Genomic DNA, 21,332 nt, shown 5'->3' on the forward strand with positions numbered 1-21,332 from the left:
CAGTGCACGGTAACAGTGCCAAAAAGGAGGTCCTCAGTTTTTGTCGAGATAAAGCACGAGCCCACAAAGCGGGTGAAGCCTTTTCAACCTCAAACAAAAAAGGGATATCCACCATGTGGCTTCTGCCACAGCTTGTCGAGGTCCGGAGAAGTGCATTTATCTTCGTCATCGTGATGATGAAACTGCATGATGTGTGATATGCTCGATATGCTACCATGGGACTAATTTCAGCAGCAACCTGATACTGCATGGGTCGTGACCGTTCAATGATCTACTATAGGGCAGATCATCTGCCAGCTGTGTGTGTTTGCATGTGTGTGTCCAAGGTCCTCCAACTCTGGTCAGGAGGTACAAGCTGTTGGCTGAGCTGCTGCAGCTGCTGTCCACAGTCTGGTGCAACGGGTGTGTCCTGTGTGAGGTTATTTCAAAGTGAGACAGGTTCAATACCTTTAAGAAGAGTGATCTCGGTCGGTAATCTAAACCTGTGGAAGATTGTACGAACGATTATCACAACTGTCAATCAACCAGTTTAGCCAATCTTAGGAAATTATTTTGCTTTAATCTAAAAAAATCGAGAATTCTGCTAAAGATGATAAAAAATGTTCCAACGTATCTTCTTAAACTTAAAAAATTGAAATAATATTGACAGCATTTATGCTTTTTTAGAAAAAAAAATCTCGTCTATAAATTCAAGAAGAAAAATCTTCTAATAATTAACATTCACTTTCATTTTTTTTAGATGAAATTAATTGAGTAGGGGAAGGTGGGGCAAGACGACCTATGAGACAAGAGGAACAATCCCTCGTACGGCCGTAATTTTTACAATTTTGTTTATTTCCAGTATGAGGAATTGTTGCTAGCAATACAATTAGCTGATTCTACTACCACATAACCGCCAAAACTACGTAAACGCCACTGAGCATAATATTGAATGAAGTTTTTTTTTTCAAAAAAAATGTTTTTTTATAATATTTGGAATGTACAAAAAAGGCTTAAGGTTCGTTTTAAGGCTCTTTTTATCAAAATGATATTTTTTCTGGATCAGTAGTGTCCCTGCCAATGACTTGCACCTATTATAAAGTATGATTTAATTTTTGATTATTTTTGTTGAGAGCTTTTAAAAAATCATGTTCAGGTGGGGCAAGTGTACCATATGGATTTTTAGTATGGAAAAAATACAAACTACTGCAACAACATATTTTATTGAGAAATAAATACTTAAAATAACTTAAAACTGACGAACACTTGTTAAAAAAAATGTTCATACTAAATATAGTGATATCATGAAAACTTACTATTTATCATCTAAGTAATATTTTTTTTTCGCAAAAAACGATAAATTTTTGTAAAATATTATTTTATAATCTCAAAATGAAAGAAACGTTCCAAATACAATCTAATCTGATGTATCTAAGTGAAGACAGTTCAATTATTAACAAATTAACATGTTGTTTCAAGCATTGTTCCTCTTGCCCCAACGGGTTGTTCGTCTTGCCCCACTAGTTGAGTAGAACGTACGGAAAATCAAAAAATTTAAAATCAATTTTTTACATAAAAAAAGGATTATTTAAAAATTTGTTCTATCAAAGTCAGCCAATAATAAAATTATTTTTATATTTAAAATGTTTTGTTTTTTGTATCAATGGAAATGTCATATTTTGAGCTAAATTAAATCATGGTAAAAATGTATTTGGCAGTGCATTGAGCTATTGAAAAAAGGTAAAGAGGTTTTTAAAAAAATCATAATTTTTGGAAAACGTTCAAAATTTAGTCAAAACATTTTTTTACTCAATTTTATTTTATTTCATGTTGTATCCACCCATGTGTGATAATTTCTGTTAGAAGTGATATTTTTTTGCCAGCAGTAGTCATGAAAAGGCTTGAACGCAAACTCACAACTAAAAATTAGAAATTTTAACCTTAATTTTATTTTTTGATATTGAAATTGTAGTGCATGACACGTTTTAAGGTATATTGTATAGAAAAATACGTTGAAAGTTTCTTGAAGAACTAATTTAAAATAGTCTAAATAATAAATGTTTCTGACAAATCCGGAGATTTTTTTCGAGAAGGTCCAATAAACCCAATTTTCAGTTTTTGCTTTTTGGGTTGTTTTAATATCCATGACTCAAATTGGTTTCAAAAACACCCAAAAATAAAAATAAACTGAAAATTTGGTTTATTGGACCTTTCAAAAAAAAAAAAAAAAAAACTCACGAAATATACCATCAATGCTTAATATTTTTTAAAGAAAAAAAAATACTCTGACCCATTGATTTTTTTGCATTTTTCCCCTCAAACATTTATCACTAATAAAACATTTTTTAAATAAGAAAAACTAATATAATCATCCTACGTGGTCGGTACCTTCCACACTCCACTCCACAGTGTTCGGAATGGCAAAATTAAGTGGAAAAAATTGATAACTCCTTTATTTGACGTCCTAGCGAAATGGTGTCTTCGGAAGAGTTGTTGTACTTGATAAGGGCTATCTTTTGAAGTTATTGACATACAGGGTGACGACCTTCCAGGGTGTCAACTCGAGATATACACCATTTTTGCAAAAATGGTCCAAAAAAGCACTTTTTTGGTGATAACTCAAAATGTTAGCATTTTAGCGGCCTACTATGTTTTGAAGAGTTGTTTATGAAATAAAATTACACATCTTTGCCGAAGACAGCAAAATGTTTTGAGCCTTTATTGAGGAGTTATAACAATTTTTAGGTGATTTTGAACCTATTTTCAAGTTGCTATGTTTTCAAAATGGCGCATTTTGGCGCTAAACCGAACAATGCACCTGAAAGTACTCACTTTCAACTACATTTCCTGAAAATATCTCCGTGTCTATCGGTGTCTATTTTTAGATAACTCAATTTTAGTTTGACTGTTTTTAATCAATTTATTTATAATTTTTAAGCGGAATCTTATTGAAAACGTGGTAATAATCGGTAAATTGAAGGGTAAATTGATCGATTATATGCATTTTCGCTGTTTTTGAGTTTTTTGAATGAAATACTCAAATTGTCATAAAATTACATTACATTTAAAGTAATATTTCGAATAGTTTGATAATCATAATAAAAATAATTTTATGAAAAAAAAACATTTAAAATACATGCAAAATTTGGAATCGTTTGATACCCATATTGTAAGTCATAAAAATTTGAGTATTTTCTAGAAAATATGGTATTTTGTTAAAATTTAAGTATTTCTTTCAAAAACCTCTAAAACAGCGAAATTGCATGCATTATTTAAAAGTGTTTGATACCCATATTCAGCAATTCCCCACGAAAACAGCATGCTTCGAGAAAAAAGTTATACGATCGGGCTCAAAATTTTTCTGGGGGTTCCTTGGCCGAAATAATCAGACCCTTATTTTTTTGTTTGGCCATTAGGGGGACCTACGCCGTGTTTAAGTGGTCCGAAAAATGGCAATTTTCGTCGATTTTCGCAAAAACCACAATTCAAAAAAAAAAATATATATATATATATATATATATCTCCGCATCATTTCATTCGATTTTAGCTGTCTTAGGCGCAATATGAAGGTGATTAGTTTGGCTATTTGTGAAAAATAGTAAGAAGTTCCAAAAATCTAGCTTAACATTTGAAAAGGTCGTATGAAAACTTAAAATGCTGTTTTGAAGGTCTCGGGACCAAAGAGCCTATGTCTGAAAATATTTTCATCAGATTCGTCGAAAAAATTTACATAACATATCAAAAAATGGTGAAGTTATGTTTTCAATACTCTGAGATACGATTTTTTGAAAATAAAAATTGGGTTTTTCGACGCGCCACGCGCAAAAATGGGAAAATTTCGAAAACGGGAAAAAATCGACTTTTTTCACTAAAACTACGATAACTTCAAAAATTCAGCGATGACCTATACATGTTACCAAAATTTTCGTAATTGAAATACGCAACTAAACTAATCTAATCACCTTTCTTTTGCGCTTAAGACAGCTTAATCGGATAAAATGGCGCGGAGATATGATTTTTTGAAAAAAGTGGTTTTTGCGAAAATCGATGAAAATGCCATTTTTCGGACCACCCTAACATGGCGTAGGTCACCCTAATGGCCAAACAAAAATTATGGGTATAATTATTTCGGTTCCTTGGCCGAAATAATTAGACCCATAAAAATCTTGAGCCCGATCGGAGAACTTTTTTTCGAATCATGCTGTTTTCGTGGGGAATTGCTGTATTGTTCACTATAAAAATTTGAGTACTTTCATAAATTTGTAATTTTGTTTAGAATTTATGCATTAAAACTTCCCATATTATCTTAAATGTATTTACAAAGAGAAAGCTTGAAAATTCAACATAATTTGGTTGGTTTTAGTCACCGATAGTATTATCGGAACAACGATAACGATAAAGATAGAACCTCGATAATTTTATCGTTAACAACCTTGTGACATTTGATATGATTTCCAGCCATTTATCTAGCATCCGAATATATGGTTAAGCCAGTGTTGAGTCGATAGATATACGTGAATGTGGGTCTATGAGCATTATGTCAATAGATTATTTTTAGAGCAGGATTATAGATTAAATCTCAAAATGGGTGTATCTTGAAAAAAAATCGAAAACTGGTACAAAAACAAATATTGTTATTATTTTTCTAATGCATAATCAAATTTGCAATCGAAAAGTACAAAACTTCTTGTTTTTTTTTTTGAATAAGTTGAGAAAATTTTCAACAACTTTCTCTCCGGATATTTTTTTTATCGGACAATGAGTTTTTGTGATACAGCCTCATAAAAAACTTTAATCTAAAAACGAGCTTTCTAAGTTTTACCTATTTAGTCTGTATTTTTCAACTGACAATATCTTGGAAACTATTGGTCCGAATTTCAATGTAAAATTGTCTTTTTTCGAAAAAAATGAAAAAAATATAATTATGTTCAAAACATCAATCATAAACCTTGTCAAAAGTAAAGCTTGATTTTAAAATATTGAAATTATTTTAATTGAAAGCATTAGAAAATGTCGTATTTGTTCCATTTTTTACATTGAAAATCGGACCAATAGTTTCCGAGATATCGTTAGTTGAAAATCATAGACTAATTGGGTGCCACTTAGAAAAAAAAAAACATTTACATCGATTTGAAATCTTTGTGAGGCAACAAATTGCTCAATTTCCAATGTTCCAGAGAGAAAATTGTGGTACACGTGGTTAAACAGCTTTATGAGATTATTCAAGTTGCTGATTATATTCTCTAAACTTTTAAACGAAACCAATAATAGTCACGCTGGTGTTTTTTGTTTAGCTGCACAAATTTCACATTTTAGGGAACATGCATCTAATTATTTACTTGTGATTTACAACGTTTTTTTTTCAGTACAAAATTTTAATCAATTTTATGAACTGAATGAGAAAATACAAAGCAGGTTTAGGTGCTGGAATTAACCTTATTTGATGAAATAATGATGTAAGCTGCAAATCAAACATTATTTCATAACTCTTAAAATCATTCGCTTTTCTTCGAAAAGTTTATAACTTGAAATACCACCCCCACCCTGTGCAGTGCACCGGGCAAAGAAAATGAAAAGAAAATCCAACATGGCCGCAAGGAAGCAAAAAAAACTCCCCTCACGCGAATATCACAACAACTCAAGAGGGTGGAAAAATTTGCTTCGATGATGATGATGATGATGACGACTCAAGCATGTTTGCGCACCGAGGGAGGAAAAATTAACAAGCAGGAAAATTTATGCAACGACGAAAATCAACGACGACTTTTTTTTTTGCTCGTTGGTTGCTTCTCAAAACTTTTGGGGATTGGGGTTGGGGAAATGGGCTTTCGGGCGTAATTGGAAAATGATGACAAGTCATTTTGTCTTAATATTTGCCCATTTATAATTTTTCAATTTAGGCGCTGCTCATTAGACGGATGGGGCCAGCCTTCAAGGTGGATTAACTTGTTTGAGGTGGCACGCAACGGCAATTATGCAACGATTATGTTTTTCGAAATTTGTGATTTGTTTTTTCTCTGACCTATTATAAAACTGAAACTGGTTTTTTCTAGGGAATACCCTGTTGTCAGACAATAGCAATAAAATTTCCGAATAATTCACTGCAACAAATTGGAAAACCGGTTCCCATTTAAAAAACATGAAGTGAAAAAAAACTAGCCCTCCAAAAAATTAACACAAAAACGCGGAAGTTTCCGCTGCTTCTGGCACAATTCCATTATTTTCCCCTTTTTCAACCAGCGGCAGCGCACTGTTTTCTGATTAATAACGGTCCATCGTCGTGAGAATCGTCATCTCCCGAGAAAGAAAGAAAAAAAAAGTTTTGTTTTTGTTGCAACCAACAGAAGGAAACTAAAAGTAAAAAAATCACCTAAATCATCAAAAGAAACGGGTTTCAAAGACCACATCAGAAAAGAACTAAGAAAAAAAAACAGAGCCTAAAGAGCAATTTTGGGCAACGATGAAACAACAACAAATCCTCGTATGCAAATGAGAGGACGAGTTTGATACGGTGATGCCGCGAGCGCGCGCGAAGAAAAAAGGGGTGAAGACGTGGCTGCTGGCGGAATCCTTTGGAGATTTCCTGGCCCAGGCTACCTGCCTCGCGCATGAAGAATCGTCTCCGATGGGTGCTGCTACTGATGCTGTGACGAATTGTTCCGTGAGCTGTGAAAGTAATTTGTATTTTGAAACGATGGTTAGGGATGTCCTTGCTCAAACACTTGGATTTAGTTGTAGAATCTTAAAATGAAACTTCTTAAATAAAAAGTTTGTTTACAGAATGAAAAGGTCTTCGAGGAATTTTCGAAAAGTAGACAAACAAACTATTTATTGAAAATTTGTAACTATGAAAATTTACATGTATCTCCGAGGAGCGTTTCGAAACCGCGCGGGCCCACTTGATTGCGAACAAAGTGGAGTTCAACACCCACGAGAAACGAAGCGAGCGGCAACTCCGCGTCGTCATCAGGGGACTTCCACCGGCATCACCTGAATTCGTCAAGAAGAAACTCAAGGAATCGCACAACCTGGATGCTGGGAGGTGCGTGCACGGAGAAAAAAGAGTTCCCAAAATCGCGAACAAGCGTTCATGAAAATGGGAACCACGAACAAAGTGTTCAAATTTCATGGTACGTTCGGTTCCCATTTTCATGAACGCTTGTTCACGATTTTGGGAACTCTTTTTTCTCCGTGTGCCATCAACAGAAAATGAGAGTTCGCCTCATCGACGGAAACTCCGTACATTGTTACGTTCCCCAAGGGGTACACCAACCTCAAGAAGCTGAGTGAAATCAAGCTCTTGAAAGCATTTCGACGTCGTCGTGCTATCTTGTCGCACCCGCCATTTTGACGTTCCGAGAAAAACGCGTTTTAATGTTTGACCTTGAATATTCAAAAACGAGAGCACGCTATGTAAACAATAACAAACACGTTTTGTTTGGCTGACCATTCGGTGCATTGCCCAAAGTTTGGTTGAAGTTGGTTGCTGGAGTCCCGAGTTATAATTACAAATGTTTACGGTAGTCTAGCTTGTACGTGCGACAAACGCATCCTGACTTTCCTGGCCTGAAATCCCTTTGGCCTTTTGTCGCACTTACATCAATTTTCATGGAGTGACAAGATAGCACGACAAGATTGAAACTACTTTCATATGTAAAGTGACAAAAATGCACGGAGTTTTTTCGGTTTTTGTTGAATATCTCAGGATTGAAATCGAATTTTGGGGATCTGTGAAGGTCAAAAGGTGAGGCATTCTGAGCTGCACAAAATGGCGTTCTTAACTCAATTTGGCCCAAAATGCACGTACGACAAGTTAGCACGATGGCGACGATTTCACATCCGGTGGGAGGCCTACTGGAACAAGCGGCCGAACGTGACTCAGTGCAGGAACTGCTTGCAGCTGGGTCATGGGACCAGGAACTGTCACCTCAAGGGGAGGTGCAACAACTGTGGGGGTCCCCACAAGACGGACGAGTGCGAAGTCCAGGAAGCCCAGCCGAAGCGGTGTGCCAACTGCTCTGGAGCCCACGAAGCGACGGACCGCAGCTGCCCCAAGCGTGCGGACTTCATCTATAGGCGCCAGCAGGCGTCGAAACCGAAACCACCGGCAAGGAAAGTGGAAAATCAGTTCCGGTATTCACGCCGGCGGAGTTCCCTCCGCTGCCGGGTGCAGTCCCGGACGAAAAACCAAAGGATCGCTCTCGACCCGCAGGAAGCAGTAGCACCCGAGACGGTGGAACCACAAAGAAGGAAGCTGGAGAGCTGCTTTACAGTTCGGCTGAGCTGTGGAGCATTTTCATGTACTCGACATTTTCGCCAGGTTCAAGACCTGCAAGACCCGCTTGGACCAAGTAACCCTTGTCAGTTACATGATCTCTAAGTACGGATAGTAAGGTGTTTTTTTAATATTATATATTTGACGTTGACCAATCCTCGGTTTTAACCTGGCCACAGCACCTTAAAGGACCTAATAAAAATAAGTTATGAACCAAAAAAAAAAAAAAAGATAACGTCATAATTCGAATTCCCGGACGCTTCGAAACCAGGATACCTCATCTTGTTTTATCAATTATTTGGATATAAGTTCGCATTATGAATGTCAAAACTGTGTTATTGATCAGTAGTGCGGTGCCTGTGTGGACGCGCAGTTCTGTTTTTTTACCTCCTTTTTTTCTTTTTTTTTCTCCACTCGCGTTCGATGGCCGATGAGTTTTTTTTGTGTTGTTCTCTTTTTATAGTTTTCTATAAAAACGTACCTATTTTTTTGAGACTAGCAAGTCGTATTGCTGGATTAAGCCCTTTCTATATCATTTCAATAATCATTTCAATAAATGAAGCCCTTCCTAAATCACCGTTGATCGGAAGGCACGCCGACGGAGAATTTCTGGAGAATCGCGGTCGAATTAATACTATATTTAAATCCCTAGATAGCTATCTTTCCGCAGCCGGCTGCCTAAGATTTTTAAAATTTCAACCGATAAACAAATTGCTTATGGTCACATCACCAACCACAGTGAATCCTGACCTCATACCCATCTTACTAACCCCTCAAAACTCATGTGATACTTTGTCGGAGACGCAGTCGATTTGGCGGTCCCATCACTCAAGTATCGGACTAACATTCCCATCCACTTCCCCGTGTCTTACCTCTGGTCGTGGCCGGCGTCGGTATTGATCAGCATGATAGGGACCTTTGAAAATTGCGAAGGGGTGATGATTGGTTCCTACTTTTCATCTGTGGTCCACGGAGCAATGTTTGGGGGTCCTGGTCAATAACGAAGTAGCAGCTACGGGTAGACACCAATGCTATGCTATGCTATGAATGTCAAAACTGTGTTATTTGATGAATTCTAACATCAACATTCATTTAAAAATAGTTTGAACGCTGTAATCAATGCCACAGCAATTATATAAAATTAAATTATAAATATATTTCACTGAAATATTTAATAAGCGTCCAATGCACCGGAAAGGCAAAGCAGAAATTTATGGTGTTGATTTTCCTTAAATTCTAGCAAATTATTTGATAAAATATCGATTGTTTTGATGTTAACAGCTTATTTGAGACATAAAGAATGCCTTTCACTAACATTTCAGTCCAAATTTGTAAGCAAAATCGAGTGTCCGGAATTAGAAGCAAAAGTGTCCGGATTTCGAATCAGCTTTTATCAGTGTCCGGAATGCGAAGCAGAACAATTCTTTTTAATTTTAAAATTCTGATGAAAAATTGTTTGAAAAGACATATTTTGCATGCATTCTCTTAAAACTGACTGTTTAAACTACATCCTGATGATATTTCTACATTTCCCACTTGTTATATTATTTTCTGTCAGCTATAACAAAAATGATATGCTACTAAGTGTTCGGATTTCGAATCATGACGATAGTAACCTTTTTTCAGATGGTTTGTTTTTTTTTTTTCTATTTAACTGAAAACACATTCAACGAACTCTAATAGACTGCTTTTGCTCAAAATTCAAACCTTTTTCAAAATGTATTTCCAGTTAAGCACGGTTAGAGCACCACTTATTTATTACATTTAAAATTAATTATTTCCACGACATGACAATTGTTGAACCGGATTCAATCTGAATTGTTTATGTAGAATGTAATTGAACAGCCCGTTCTCGCTTCTGATGAGTAAAATATAGAAGGTATTTTTAAATTGTAAAAATGAGGCTTTCGATAAAAATCCTAAACCTGTAACTTGACAAAAATTTCGATTCCAAATTTTACTCAGCTTCTTCAAATGAATTTTAAAATTTTGATGGATAATAACTTAGATTTTTCTTTCAAAAAAATATAATTTTTTTTATTCAACTTTTTGTGATGAAAAGTCAAATGTGGCAATCGGAAAAATTTTCCGTGTTCCGTAAACTGGGGTCAATCGGGACACATGGGGCGAATTGGGACAGCAGTTTCAACCATGTTGGAGCACAATATTTTGATTTTTCTGATTGGTTTCGGTTAGAACATACTCAGGCCAACAAAAATGTGTACATCCATTTCCAAATTTAAAAGCTTTAAGTGCTCATGATATAGATTTTGTATGGCCAACCCGCAATATTCTACGGAGATTGGTATGAAAAATGGATCCTTTTTTGAAATAAGAATTGCATGGACAAAGTTTCATTTGAATCAAAAAATACAAAATTTAAAAATAGCAAAAAAATGCAAAGTTCTAGAGAATTATTCGAAAAATATCAATGAAATCAATTAAATTTAAGACTTATACTGCAATGAAAGTCGTTGCCAGAAAATTTAAAATAGAATTTAAATTTCGTAATGCTATCAGTTTTGTTATGATTTCTTCAAAGCCTAAATTTTCTGCAGTCTATTTTTCAAAAGCGTTTATTAGTTTGACTTGCTTTCTTAACTCAAGAAAAGTCGAGGGAAATAAACCTCGCTAAGTATGTGTGGAATAATTTTAATTTTGATATAATTTTTTAAATAATCTTTAATAATTATTAAAGATTATTTAAAAAATTATTTAAGATTTTTTAAATATTTTGTGGTTATCTTTCCGAAAAATATGTTGTTTCATATCATCGAAAATATTCTAATAGCTAAGATGACTTGGACTGAAGCATGAGAACATTCTCTATATTTTGCTTTTTTGAACTTTTTTGATACGACCTTTATTTGTTAAGATATTGCCATGCAAAGATTTAAAAACAGGAAAATTGATGTTTTCTAAGACTCACTCAAACAACCCACCATTTTCTAATGTCGATATCTCAGCAATTAATGGTCCGATTTTCAATGTTAAAACATGAAACATTCGTGAAATTTCCCGATTTTTTTGAAAACATTTTTTTTTAATCAAGACTAACATTTCAAAGGGGGGTAATAATGAATGTCTGGCCCTTTTGAAATGTTGGTCTTGTTTAAAAAAAAATTAAAATGTTGTTTTCAAAAAAGTCGCAAATTCACGAATGTTTCAAGTTTTAACTTTGAAAATCGGACCATTAGTTGCTGAGATATCGACATTAGAAAATGGTGGGTTGTTTGGGTGAGATTAAGAAAACAATAATTATCAATTAATTTTCTCAGCCTTTAAAAAATGTTTTTGTCAAAAGTGGGTAAACATGGGCACTAATTAAAAAAACTTGTCTTTAAAATGGCTATAACTTGATAACGGTGCACTTAATCAAAATTTCACTAAAGTATATTTTAATTGCAAATTCAATTTTGGGCGACCAATATTTGAGATTTTTTAAAAAATCTGTATTGGTTCAAAAACTCATAATTCGCTCAATGATTTTTGCACGCTCTTGAAATTTCTGCAAAGTTGGCATTTAAGGTCCCCTAAAACATATAAAAAAATAGCGTTTTTTTGCCAATCAAGTTTTTGTAACAAAATGTGGAATTAAAAATCACAAAAAAAATTAACGTGTATCATGTTTTTTTTTCAGTGTAGCCCTTATCGATACCAAAACTTTGCCGAAGACACCAAATCGATCAAAAGATACAGATTTTTCAATTTTCATAAATCATTTTTATATGGACAGCTGCCAAATTTTTATGGAAAATTAAATGGACAAACTAATGATGCAAAATGGCTTCTTTGGGCATACCGAAAGCACCAAAAAAGTTTCAGCCAGATTAAAAAATACAAAAAATCGAAAAACCGAAATCTCTGAGAATTGCTCATTTGTGAAATCGTTATGTTTTTGTTAAGTTTTCTACAAATATGTCTTTTTGTTAAAATTAAAAAAAAGGAATCTTAAAATAAAAACTTTATGTGGTCAAAGATGTTTTCAAAATGTTGAATCAAAAAAAAATATTAAAGTGTTGGGAAAAATCTTTCAAATCATTTCTGTGACATGATTTTCAACAGTGACATCCCTAGCCCCTTCCTTAACCCTTTCCTTCCGGCGGCGGCGGCGACAGCACCTCCGGTAACCCTCTCAAGGGTTCAACCTTCTGTGAGGTCGCCCGTCATCGAAAACCTGTCAGGACAGAGACGACGAAAAAAAGATCAAGAAAATAACTTGAAAAAAAAACAGCCTCTGCGCACCCGAAGGTCGATTTCATCTGGCATTGTCCTAGCCGGCAGACTTCAGACCCTTTGCGATGAAAGTCTACTTGAATCCTTTGGTTGTTCTAGTTTTTTTTGGTTGCTGCCGGACAGGTACCCTTCCGGTGGCGACGTCGAAAGGGAAATCCTCTCTCAACAACGGCAACAAAAAAAGGTGAATTTCGTCATTGTCGCTTTTTGGGCTATAATTGGGATCACAAAAATACATTCTTTCTTTCTTTTCTGTGAGCGACGGTAAAAAAGGACAAAACCTTTTGAAAATATTGAAAAAAGAACCGGTTCTTTGTAGCGGAGGCTAAATAAACTAAAATAATAGTTTTGGCACCTCGTTCCTGGAAAGAAGCCCCGGAAAAATCACCTCCAGCGATGAAACGCGTCAACATTGAAAGTGTTGCCGTGGGAAAGCTGGTTGTCGCAGAAGGGATTCTAATTTGGTTTTGAACTATGGCCGCAGCACTTCCGTCTTCAGTTTAAGAGCAAACACAAAGGCCGGAAGTCAAACGGGGGATACAACTTTAGTGCTAATGAATAAATTAGAAGAGCGAGGAGCAACAATTACCGGAAGAACTGACGTTGATGATTTTATTGAACAGTTTTGAATGTTTTGGCAATACTACGTTTTGTTACACTGCCCACCATTGAAAAAACGGCTAATATCCACTTTTGGCAAAAACGAGATATTAGCACCAGGTGGTTCCAACGCATCTTCTGGAACTTGAATTTTACTGAAATAGTGCTTAGACTCGGCTGCCGATGCGAAAAACCAAACGGCTAATATGCCAATCTTATGGGAAATTGCCTTGACGGAGATTTTGTCACAAACACTAAAACGCGTTTTTCTCGGAATACTTGATTTGGCATAATAGCCAAATTTTCAATTATGGGCAGTACACGGATAGAAACCTGTAAGCTAATCCGGTAACATTATGTTGTCAAATTTGTAAACATTCTAGTGTTTTCAAATTCTACTGCATAGAATTACAGGTTCTTCTTACAGAACTTCTATCCGTGTGGGTAATTCTCACACAGCAATGACCACGACCTCCCTTTTTTTCTATCTCGTGAAAGAGGGGCAGTACGACCACTTTCATTTTTGAACATTCGAAAAAGACGTTGTTTTCTTTAAGGCTTCAATTAAATGGTGATGGTTTGTAAATTTGGTGTCAAAGGGACTTTTATGTAAAATTGGAGGCCCAATTCACTGGCGTACTCAGAATTCCAAAAAACGTAATTTTCAGCAAAAAAAATATACAGAAAAAGTTTCAAAAATTATGCCATTTTATGTTACACAATTGTAAAATTTTGTGTGAAATATTTTATGGGAAATTTAATGTACTTTTCGAATCTGCAATACCAGAAGAGTATTTTTTCATTTAAAATTTCGTGTTTTTTGTGTTTTTTTTGTTGTAATTTTGCAGGGTTATTTTTTACAGTTTAACAATGTTCTACAAAGTTGTAAAGTTAGCAATTACATAAAAAAGGATTTATGAGCCTAAAGGGTTTGCTTGTAACCATTGCGAGTTATTGCGATTTTACGAAAATAAGTTTTGAAAAAAGTTGGTTGTGTCGATATTGGCCGTTCAAGGACATCCGCAAAATGCAAAAAATAACTTTTTCAAACTATTTTTGCTTGCTTACTCAACAACTTTGCAGAACATTTTTACGCTTTTAAAACTAACCTTGAAAAGTTAGAAAAAAAAGAATTTTAAGAAAAATTATTCTGAATCAAATGATCTTTCGAAAAGAATATAAAATTTCTTATCACATTTTTTGTGCCCAAAATTTGTTTACAGTTGAGGAAAAATACCGCTTTTTTAAAACAATTTTTAAAAGAATCTGATCTTTTAAGAGCAGATAATAAATTTTATTGAAGTCGATGCTCATATTTTTAAAGATTTATGCCGCCAACCCCTAAAAAATCGGCTGGAAAAATCCGAGTTTATTTTTTTTTATTTTCAAAAAGCTTTCGATATTTAATAAAAGTAGTAATCAACTGGTAGATTCTGCGAAATGTGATCCGTTTTCAGAATCCTCTCTGCGGTAAACACAACGTATTAGGGCTGGCCGCTTTAATTTTTGCAATACATTTTCGGGTGTTCTCGGATGTACTGCAATAATTAATAATGACAAGAAAAGTGCTTGTGGCGTAATCTAATCACAAGACTTTCCAGCATGCTTTCATCGGACTGGCTGCGTTTGTGTTAGATTAGATTAGATTAGATTAGATTAATAAAAGTAGTAATCAACTCCCAAGTAACATTTTTTCCAGGAGTTCTACAAGAGCTATTCAAGATAGCTACAGCATAGCAGTTTGGACCGCGGTAGGATAAAACTCTCTTGAAGTACTCTTCCAAACTCCTGAAGAAGTTTTGAAGAGAATTTTATCCTGACGCGGTCCAAACTGCTATGCTGTAGCTATCTTGAAGAGCTCTTGTAGCACTCCTGGAAAAAAATGTTACTTGGGCTGTTACCCATTTGAACTGCATTTTCCACCATACATAATCATAAATAGCATGTACTATACGTACAGAGAAACCTCTTTTTACGCGGCTCGTTACGTTTTTCTAATTTGTCGATTTCTCTGGAATGACGCAATATTTTTTCAATCTTTTAAAAGCGATTTGTAGGTTTTGTTCAGATCTACTAAACGCGTTTTGAAGTTTGCAAAAATATTGTATGGTTTTAGAGAAATCTACAAAATAAAAAGCGTAACGCCACCGCTTAAATAGAGGTTTCTCTGTAGCGCAAAAAGGTTTTGTTTTCGGGAAAAAAAAACTTTTTCGTCAATGTTTAGATATAAAAAAAAATTTCGGTCATTCGATTTTCTTTTTGTATTTTTCAATCCGACAGAAACTTTTGTAGTTCCTTCGGTATGCCCAAAGAAGATATTTTGCATCATTAGTTTGTCCACATAATTTTCCATACAAATTTGGCAGCTGTCCATGCAAAAATGGTGTATGAAAATTCAAAAATCTGTATCTTGTTTTTGATCGATTTGGTGTCTGGGGCAAAGTTGTAGGTATGGATAAGGACAAAATGGAAAATAAAAATGAAAGACGGTAAATTTTTTTTGGTGATTTTTAATTTTACTTTTTGTAGCTAAAACTTGATATGCAAAAAAAAAAACTTTTTTTTATGTGTTTTAGGTTTAGAACACCCAGAGGAGATGGGCGGGAATCGAATCCATAGCACACATGAGGGATCGGCAGCTGAAGCCGCTAGCCACCGCGCCACGGGGTCCTCCTTTTAACTGAGTATTGGTCGCAAAATTTTTCAACTTCATTTTTTTATGTAAAATCTAATTTGCAATCAAACAGTACTGTGGTGAAATTTTGATAAAATGCACCGTTTCCAAGTAATAGCCATTTTTAGGTAACTTTTTTTTGAAATTAGTCGCAGTTGTTCATTTTTTTTAAATTAGTGCACATGTTTGCCCACTTACAAAATATTTTTGAAAAGCTGAGAAAATTCTCTATACTTTGCTTTTATGAACATTGTTGATAACACCCTTAGTTGCATGTAAAGATTTTAAAACAGGAAAATTGATGTTTTATAAATCTCACCCACAAGCCCACTATTTTTTAATGTCGATGTCTCAGAAACTAATGGTCCGATTTTCAATGTAAAAATATTAAACATTCGTAAAATTTTGCAATCTTGTCGAAAACAACATTTTCATTTTTTTAAATCAAGACTAATATTTCAAAAGGGCCAAACAATCAATATTTCTTACTTTTGATATGTCAGCCTTAATTCAAAAAGGAAAATATTATTTCCGAAAAGATTGGCGAATTTCACGAATGTTTCATTTTTTGCCTTCCTCACTGAGGTAAGGCTATAATCCTGCTCGAAAAAGTAACTTTTGAAAAACAGCTCGTAGACCTATATTCATGTATACCTATCGACTCAGAATCGAAAACTGAACAAATGTCTGTGTGTGTGTGTGTATGTGTGTGCGTATTCCCCATGGTGCTCAAAATTCTTGCCAAGTTTTCTCGGCACTGGCTGATCCGATTTGAGTCAAACAAGTTGCATTCGGTCTTGTTTGGTGCCCCATACTGCACTATTGAATTGTTTGAAGATCCGATAAGTAGTTCAAAAGTTACGTATAAAAAAGTGTCAAAGTTGCGAATCGGGTGCTGGAATTTTGATGCCGGATCTCACCTAAATGCATGTAAACGATGTCCGGAACCATCATCCAACCCATCGTTGGTTAGGTAATCGAGAGACCTTTCTAACGAGTCCACATCATTGAAAATCTGGCAACCCTGTCTCGAGTTATGACCACTTAAGTGATATTTATGTACTTTTTTGAAGCCGGATCTCACCTAAATGCATGTAAACGACGTCCGGATCCATCATCCGACCAATCATTGGTTAGGTAATCGAGAGACCTTTCCAACGAGTCCACATCATTGAAGATCTGGCAACCTTGTCTCGAGTTATGACCACTTAAGTGATATTTATGTACTTTTTTGAAGCCGGATCTCACCTAAATGCATGTAAACGATGTCCGGATCCATCATCCAACCCATTGTTGGTTAGGTAATCGAAAATCCTTTCTAACGAGTCCACAAAATTGATGATCTGACAACTCTGTCTCGTGTTCTGACCACTTAAGTTATATCTGTGTACTTATTTTTCGGGACCTAAAAAAATTGCTGAAATATGTGTCTAAACCACTCATATTACCCATTGTTGGTAAAAAGTGAGGAAGGCATCAACCACATAGGTGGATTAAGTTAGTTTTTAATATTAAACATCGGACCATTAGCTGCTGAGAAATCGGCATTAGAAAATGGTGTGTTGTTTGGGTGAGACTTTGAAAACATAAATTTTCCTGATTTTAAATCTTTGCTTGGCAATATCTCAGCAACGAAGGGTCCTATCAACAAAGTTTAAAAACATCAAAATAATGATAATTTCCTCAGCTTTTTTAAAATATTTTTTTCAAATGTGGCCAAACATTATTCTTGACTACTCTAATTTAGGTAACTAAAAGAGCTTAACGCTAATCTGTTTTTAACATTTCAAAGTCCATGGCTCCAAAAAAGTTGGAACGGTAGCTTCAACTCGCTGGTTTTTGGGCATAACTCACTCAATCAAGATGATTTTTTTTTTCCAGCGATTTGTTTAGATGTCTAGATGATCCTACAACTTTGCAGAAATCATTTTGATCAAATCTGTATTTTTTGTGATCAAAAATATCGTTCCAACTTTTTTTCGCGTGTAAAAAAATAGGCGCCAAAAATTTCGCTGAAGCAGTCGTTTAAAAAAAAGTTGGAACGATCTTTTCGGTCGCAGAAATTACAGATTTGATCAAATTGAGTTCTGCAATGTTTTAGGATCATCTAGACATCCTAACAAATCACTGAAAAAAAGAATCATCTTGATTGAGTGAGTTAATCCCGAGAACCAGCGAGTTGAAGTTACCGTTCCAATTTTTTTGGGAGGCTTGGGCGTCCGTGGACATGCGTTGGTCGTTCCATTTTTTAAATCACTTTTTAAAGATAATAAATATTTATTTTTCTTGTATGAAATGAAACATGTTTTGCTGGAATGATTTATAAAGACCAACTTTTAAATAAAAATAAACCATTTATAACATGCAACAAATTTCAAGGTACAGCCACCGGAGGTGGCACTGGCTCTGGAGCTGGAACCACCAGTGCCGGTGCAGGTGCAAGAGCTGGTGGCGCCGCAGCAGCAGTACAGTAACACTCCACCTCTATGGCGTACCTGGTCTTTTCTGAGCCGTGGAACTTTAGGACCGTCGTCGTGGCTCCCAAACCTCCCACTTGCACGTCCATGGTGAAGCCAACTTTGTTAAACTCCCACGCGGTGGCTTTGATGGCACTCAGAGGCAGCTGCAATCAAGTTGATGATGAGATTTTTAAATACAGTTTGATTTGAGTACTTACATTGGTAACAACAGGAACCGTTAAGGGAAGTTGAGTTTTCTTTTCAATGAAGAAGTTAAAACACTGCGTATCGGTGGGGGCAATCACTCCTTTAAAGTGACTTAGTTGACTAGTTTTTTCATAGTTGACTCCCCGTTGGCTGGACGGTCCAACGCCCAGTGCCAAAAGTAGTACAGCGCTCCAAAGGGATATATGCATATCTTGGGGAAGATTTTGCCGGCTTTAGTCAGACGCAACCTGGCACCTTCTTTTTCGAACACGGTTTTGGGAACCAGTTTTATACCAGCACTTTGGCCGGTGCACCTGGGAAAAGGGGAGAATCGTCGGTCATAAAAATCAACGTGTCTCCGTTTTCGTGCTACTTTGTTGCACGTTGATTTTGGATCAAATTGAGTTAAGAACATAATTTTGGGCAGCTTTACCTTCACAGATTTCCAACATTTGATTGTATTCCTTAAAATATCCAACAAAACCGTAAAAACTTCGTTCAAAATTGCCAATATTCATAAAAAATTAGATTCGAACTGATTGTGCCACCTTGCAATTGCGACAACAGACCTAAGGGAATTTAATCAAATGACGTTTTGTCACACGTATATGTCCAACTACTGTATACATTTTTGATTGTAACTCAGGACTCCGGCAACCAAATTCAACCAAACTTTGGAACTGTGCTTAAAACGGTCAGCCAAAAAAAAATAAGTGTTTGTTATTGTTTAGTACCGTAATCTGGGGTGAATCGGGACTACAGTCTGAATAGGGACAGCAGTTTTTTGACCACTTAAAGCTTTTAAATTTGGAAAGGGATGTACACATTTTGTTGGTCTGAGTCTGTTCTAACCGAAACCAACCAGAAAAATCACAATATTGTGCTCCAAAATGGTTAAAACTGCTGTCCCAATTCACCCCATGTGTTCCGATTGACCCCAGTTTACGGTAACAATGTTTACATTGCGTTTTTCTCGAAACGTCAAAAAATGGCATGCGGTAAGATAGTACAGTCACTTATTTCCCTGAATGCTTTTCATGGCCTATCTACAATCACTTAGCCTAGAAAATTTCACTTAGCTTAGGAATTTGAATCAATGGAAATGAATCTGAGTTTCTACAATGGAAAAGTAATCAAATTAGAAACTGACGTTTGGTTTGGAAAATTTCAAAATCTACGGTAAGTTGACGTTTCCATATCAAAGGTAAACAAACAACTGCATAGCAACGTATATCAGCCCAGCAAGTTTTCTAAGTTGATTGTGGATGACGAACGTAAGTTGCAGACTTTCCTAAGTAACTACTTTACTTAGATGTTCTAAGCTAAGTGATTGTAGATAGGCCATCAAGTGTCATGTATTATAAGTATGGCATCACTGTTACGATTATAAAGGATCTTCATGAGATTTGTCAATTCCGGCTCTGACTCCGGGTCCTCAAAAAGTTCCAATTCCACCGATTCCGACTCCACAGCTTCACATTCTGATGCACAACCTTGTCATGATGGTCAACCTCTTCATCGTACATCAGATGACCAACAGAAAGACCACGGTGCATACTAAAATAGCAGTGCTGCATCACTGACGACCAGCATGCATCGTCCGACGTCCGAGAGGCACGGACTAGACAACTGATTCTGTTGTTGAAAAGCAGAAAGGGTCTTTTCCAGCCTGGGCAATTTCGACGAGAAAAAAAGGGGAAGAAACATGCATTTTGTAATTGTGCATTGTTACGGAGTGCTAAAAGGGGTCAGGTTGATCCAATTACGGGTGAACCTGCGGGGTTGACCCAGTTTTTTCGGATGCAATCGAAAAGTGTGTTAAAAGTGAAGCAACTGGAGATTTATTGGTTCAGGTCAGGATTTCGAGTTTTGATTCTGGAGTTGATGCAACTCAACTCAGTGTATTTAATTGATTTTATGGTACAGCTGGTGGTGCAGCAGTACAGTAGCACTCCACCTCAATCGGGTACAGTGCCTTGTCCGGGCCATGAAAGTTAAGAACCGTCGTCGTCGCACCCAATCCGCCAATCTGAACGTCCATTTGGAAGCCAATCTTGTTAAACTCCCACGCGGTGGCCTTGATAGCGCTCAAAGGAAGCTGAAAATGCAAAAACAAGTTTTCTTTAAAATTTATCAAATCATTTTTTAACAAACTAAAAAAAAACTTCACATTGGTCAGCACGGGAACCTGCAGCGGCAGGGTCGTCTTCTTGCCGATGTAGAACTTGAGGCACAGCACATCGGTTGGGGCAATCGCCCCTCTAAAGTAGCTCAACTCTCCTTTGGGGTTCACGTTGGAAAAGATGCCACGTTTGCCGAACGCTCCACCGACGGCGAGTGCGAGAAGAAAGGCGCCAACCGTCCAGAGGTGCCCGTCGTTGAATGTCTTCATTTTTTTTCGGTGGAAGATTCGCGATCAGATGAGGTTGGTGGCGAGAATGGACCTGTCTGGCGAAAGAGCTTTGCTTATCCGTTTTATACCAGTTGGTGGTGCGAAAATAACAGGAAGAGTGTTATTATAGCATGATTGCATCAAAAATCTGTACAACTCTAAAAAAAGTAAAAATTTGCTCAAAAAAGGTTCAAAATTGCGAGATTTAGAATTAAAATGTTCAGTTCCCATTTGAAATCTGTTCAGATTTCGTTAAGAACAGACTGTGCTTTAGAACGTTTTTTCGTCAATTTTAATAAAAGACTTATCTTAATTTATTGCTCTTTCCCTGCGCCGTCGTGATGCTGGTGGCTCATTTTAGAAAAAAAAAAGAAAACAATGCAAAAAAAAAATATGAATCATGCATTTTGAACGTGAAATTTCGTTATATGTTAAAAATTTTAAAGTGCTTTTGCTGTTTCGACAAAGCTGTTTAGGCTGGTACAAATATTTTTAAAAGTTTTTGTCACC

At 35.9% G+C, this 21,332-nt stretch overlaps 2 protein-coding genes across 2 annotated transcripts; both read right to left on the minus strand.

The window, feature by feature from the left end:
* Positions 1-18,138: 18,138 nt before the first annotated feature.
* On the minus strand, positions 18,139-18,672 carry LOC119769242. Its single transcript, XM_038261175.1, has 2 exons — positions 18,442-18,672; positions 18,139-18,387 (listed from the first exon to the last, which is right to left on the minus strand). The coding sequence occupies exons 1-2, from the start codon at positions 18,637-18,639 to the stop codon at positions 18,139-18,141; spliced, it is 447 nt and encodes a 148-aa protein (XP_038117103.1). The 5' UTR covers positions 18,640-18,672.
* A 1,576-nt stretch (positions 18,673-20,248) lies between these two features.
* Positions 20,249-20,878, minus strand: LOC119769850. Its single transcript, XM_038263574.1, has 2 exons — positions 20,601-20,878; positions 20,249-20,528 (listed from the first exon to the last, which is right to left on the minus strand). The coding sequence occupies exons 1-2, from the start codon at positions 20,820-20,822 to the stop codon at positions 20,346-20,348; spliced, it is 405 nt and encodes a 134-aa protein (XP_038119502.1). The 5' UTR covers positions 20,823-20,878; the 3' UTR covers positions 20,249-20,345.
* Positions 20,879-21,332: the final 454 nt, after the last annotated feature.

Source organism: Culex quinquefasciatus, chromosome 3 (assembly GCF_015732765.1).
Source record: "Culex quinquefasciatus strain JHB chromosome 3, VPISU_Cqui_1.0_pri_paternal, whole genome shotgun sequence".
Taxonomy (NCBI): domain Eukaryota; kingdom Metazoa; phylum Arthropoda; class Insecta; order Diptera; family Culicidae; genus Culex; species Culex quinquefasciatus.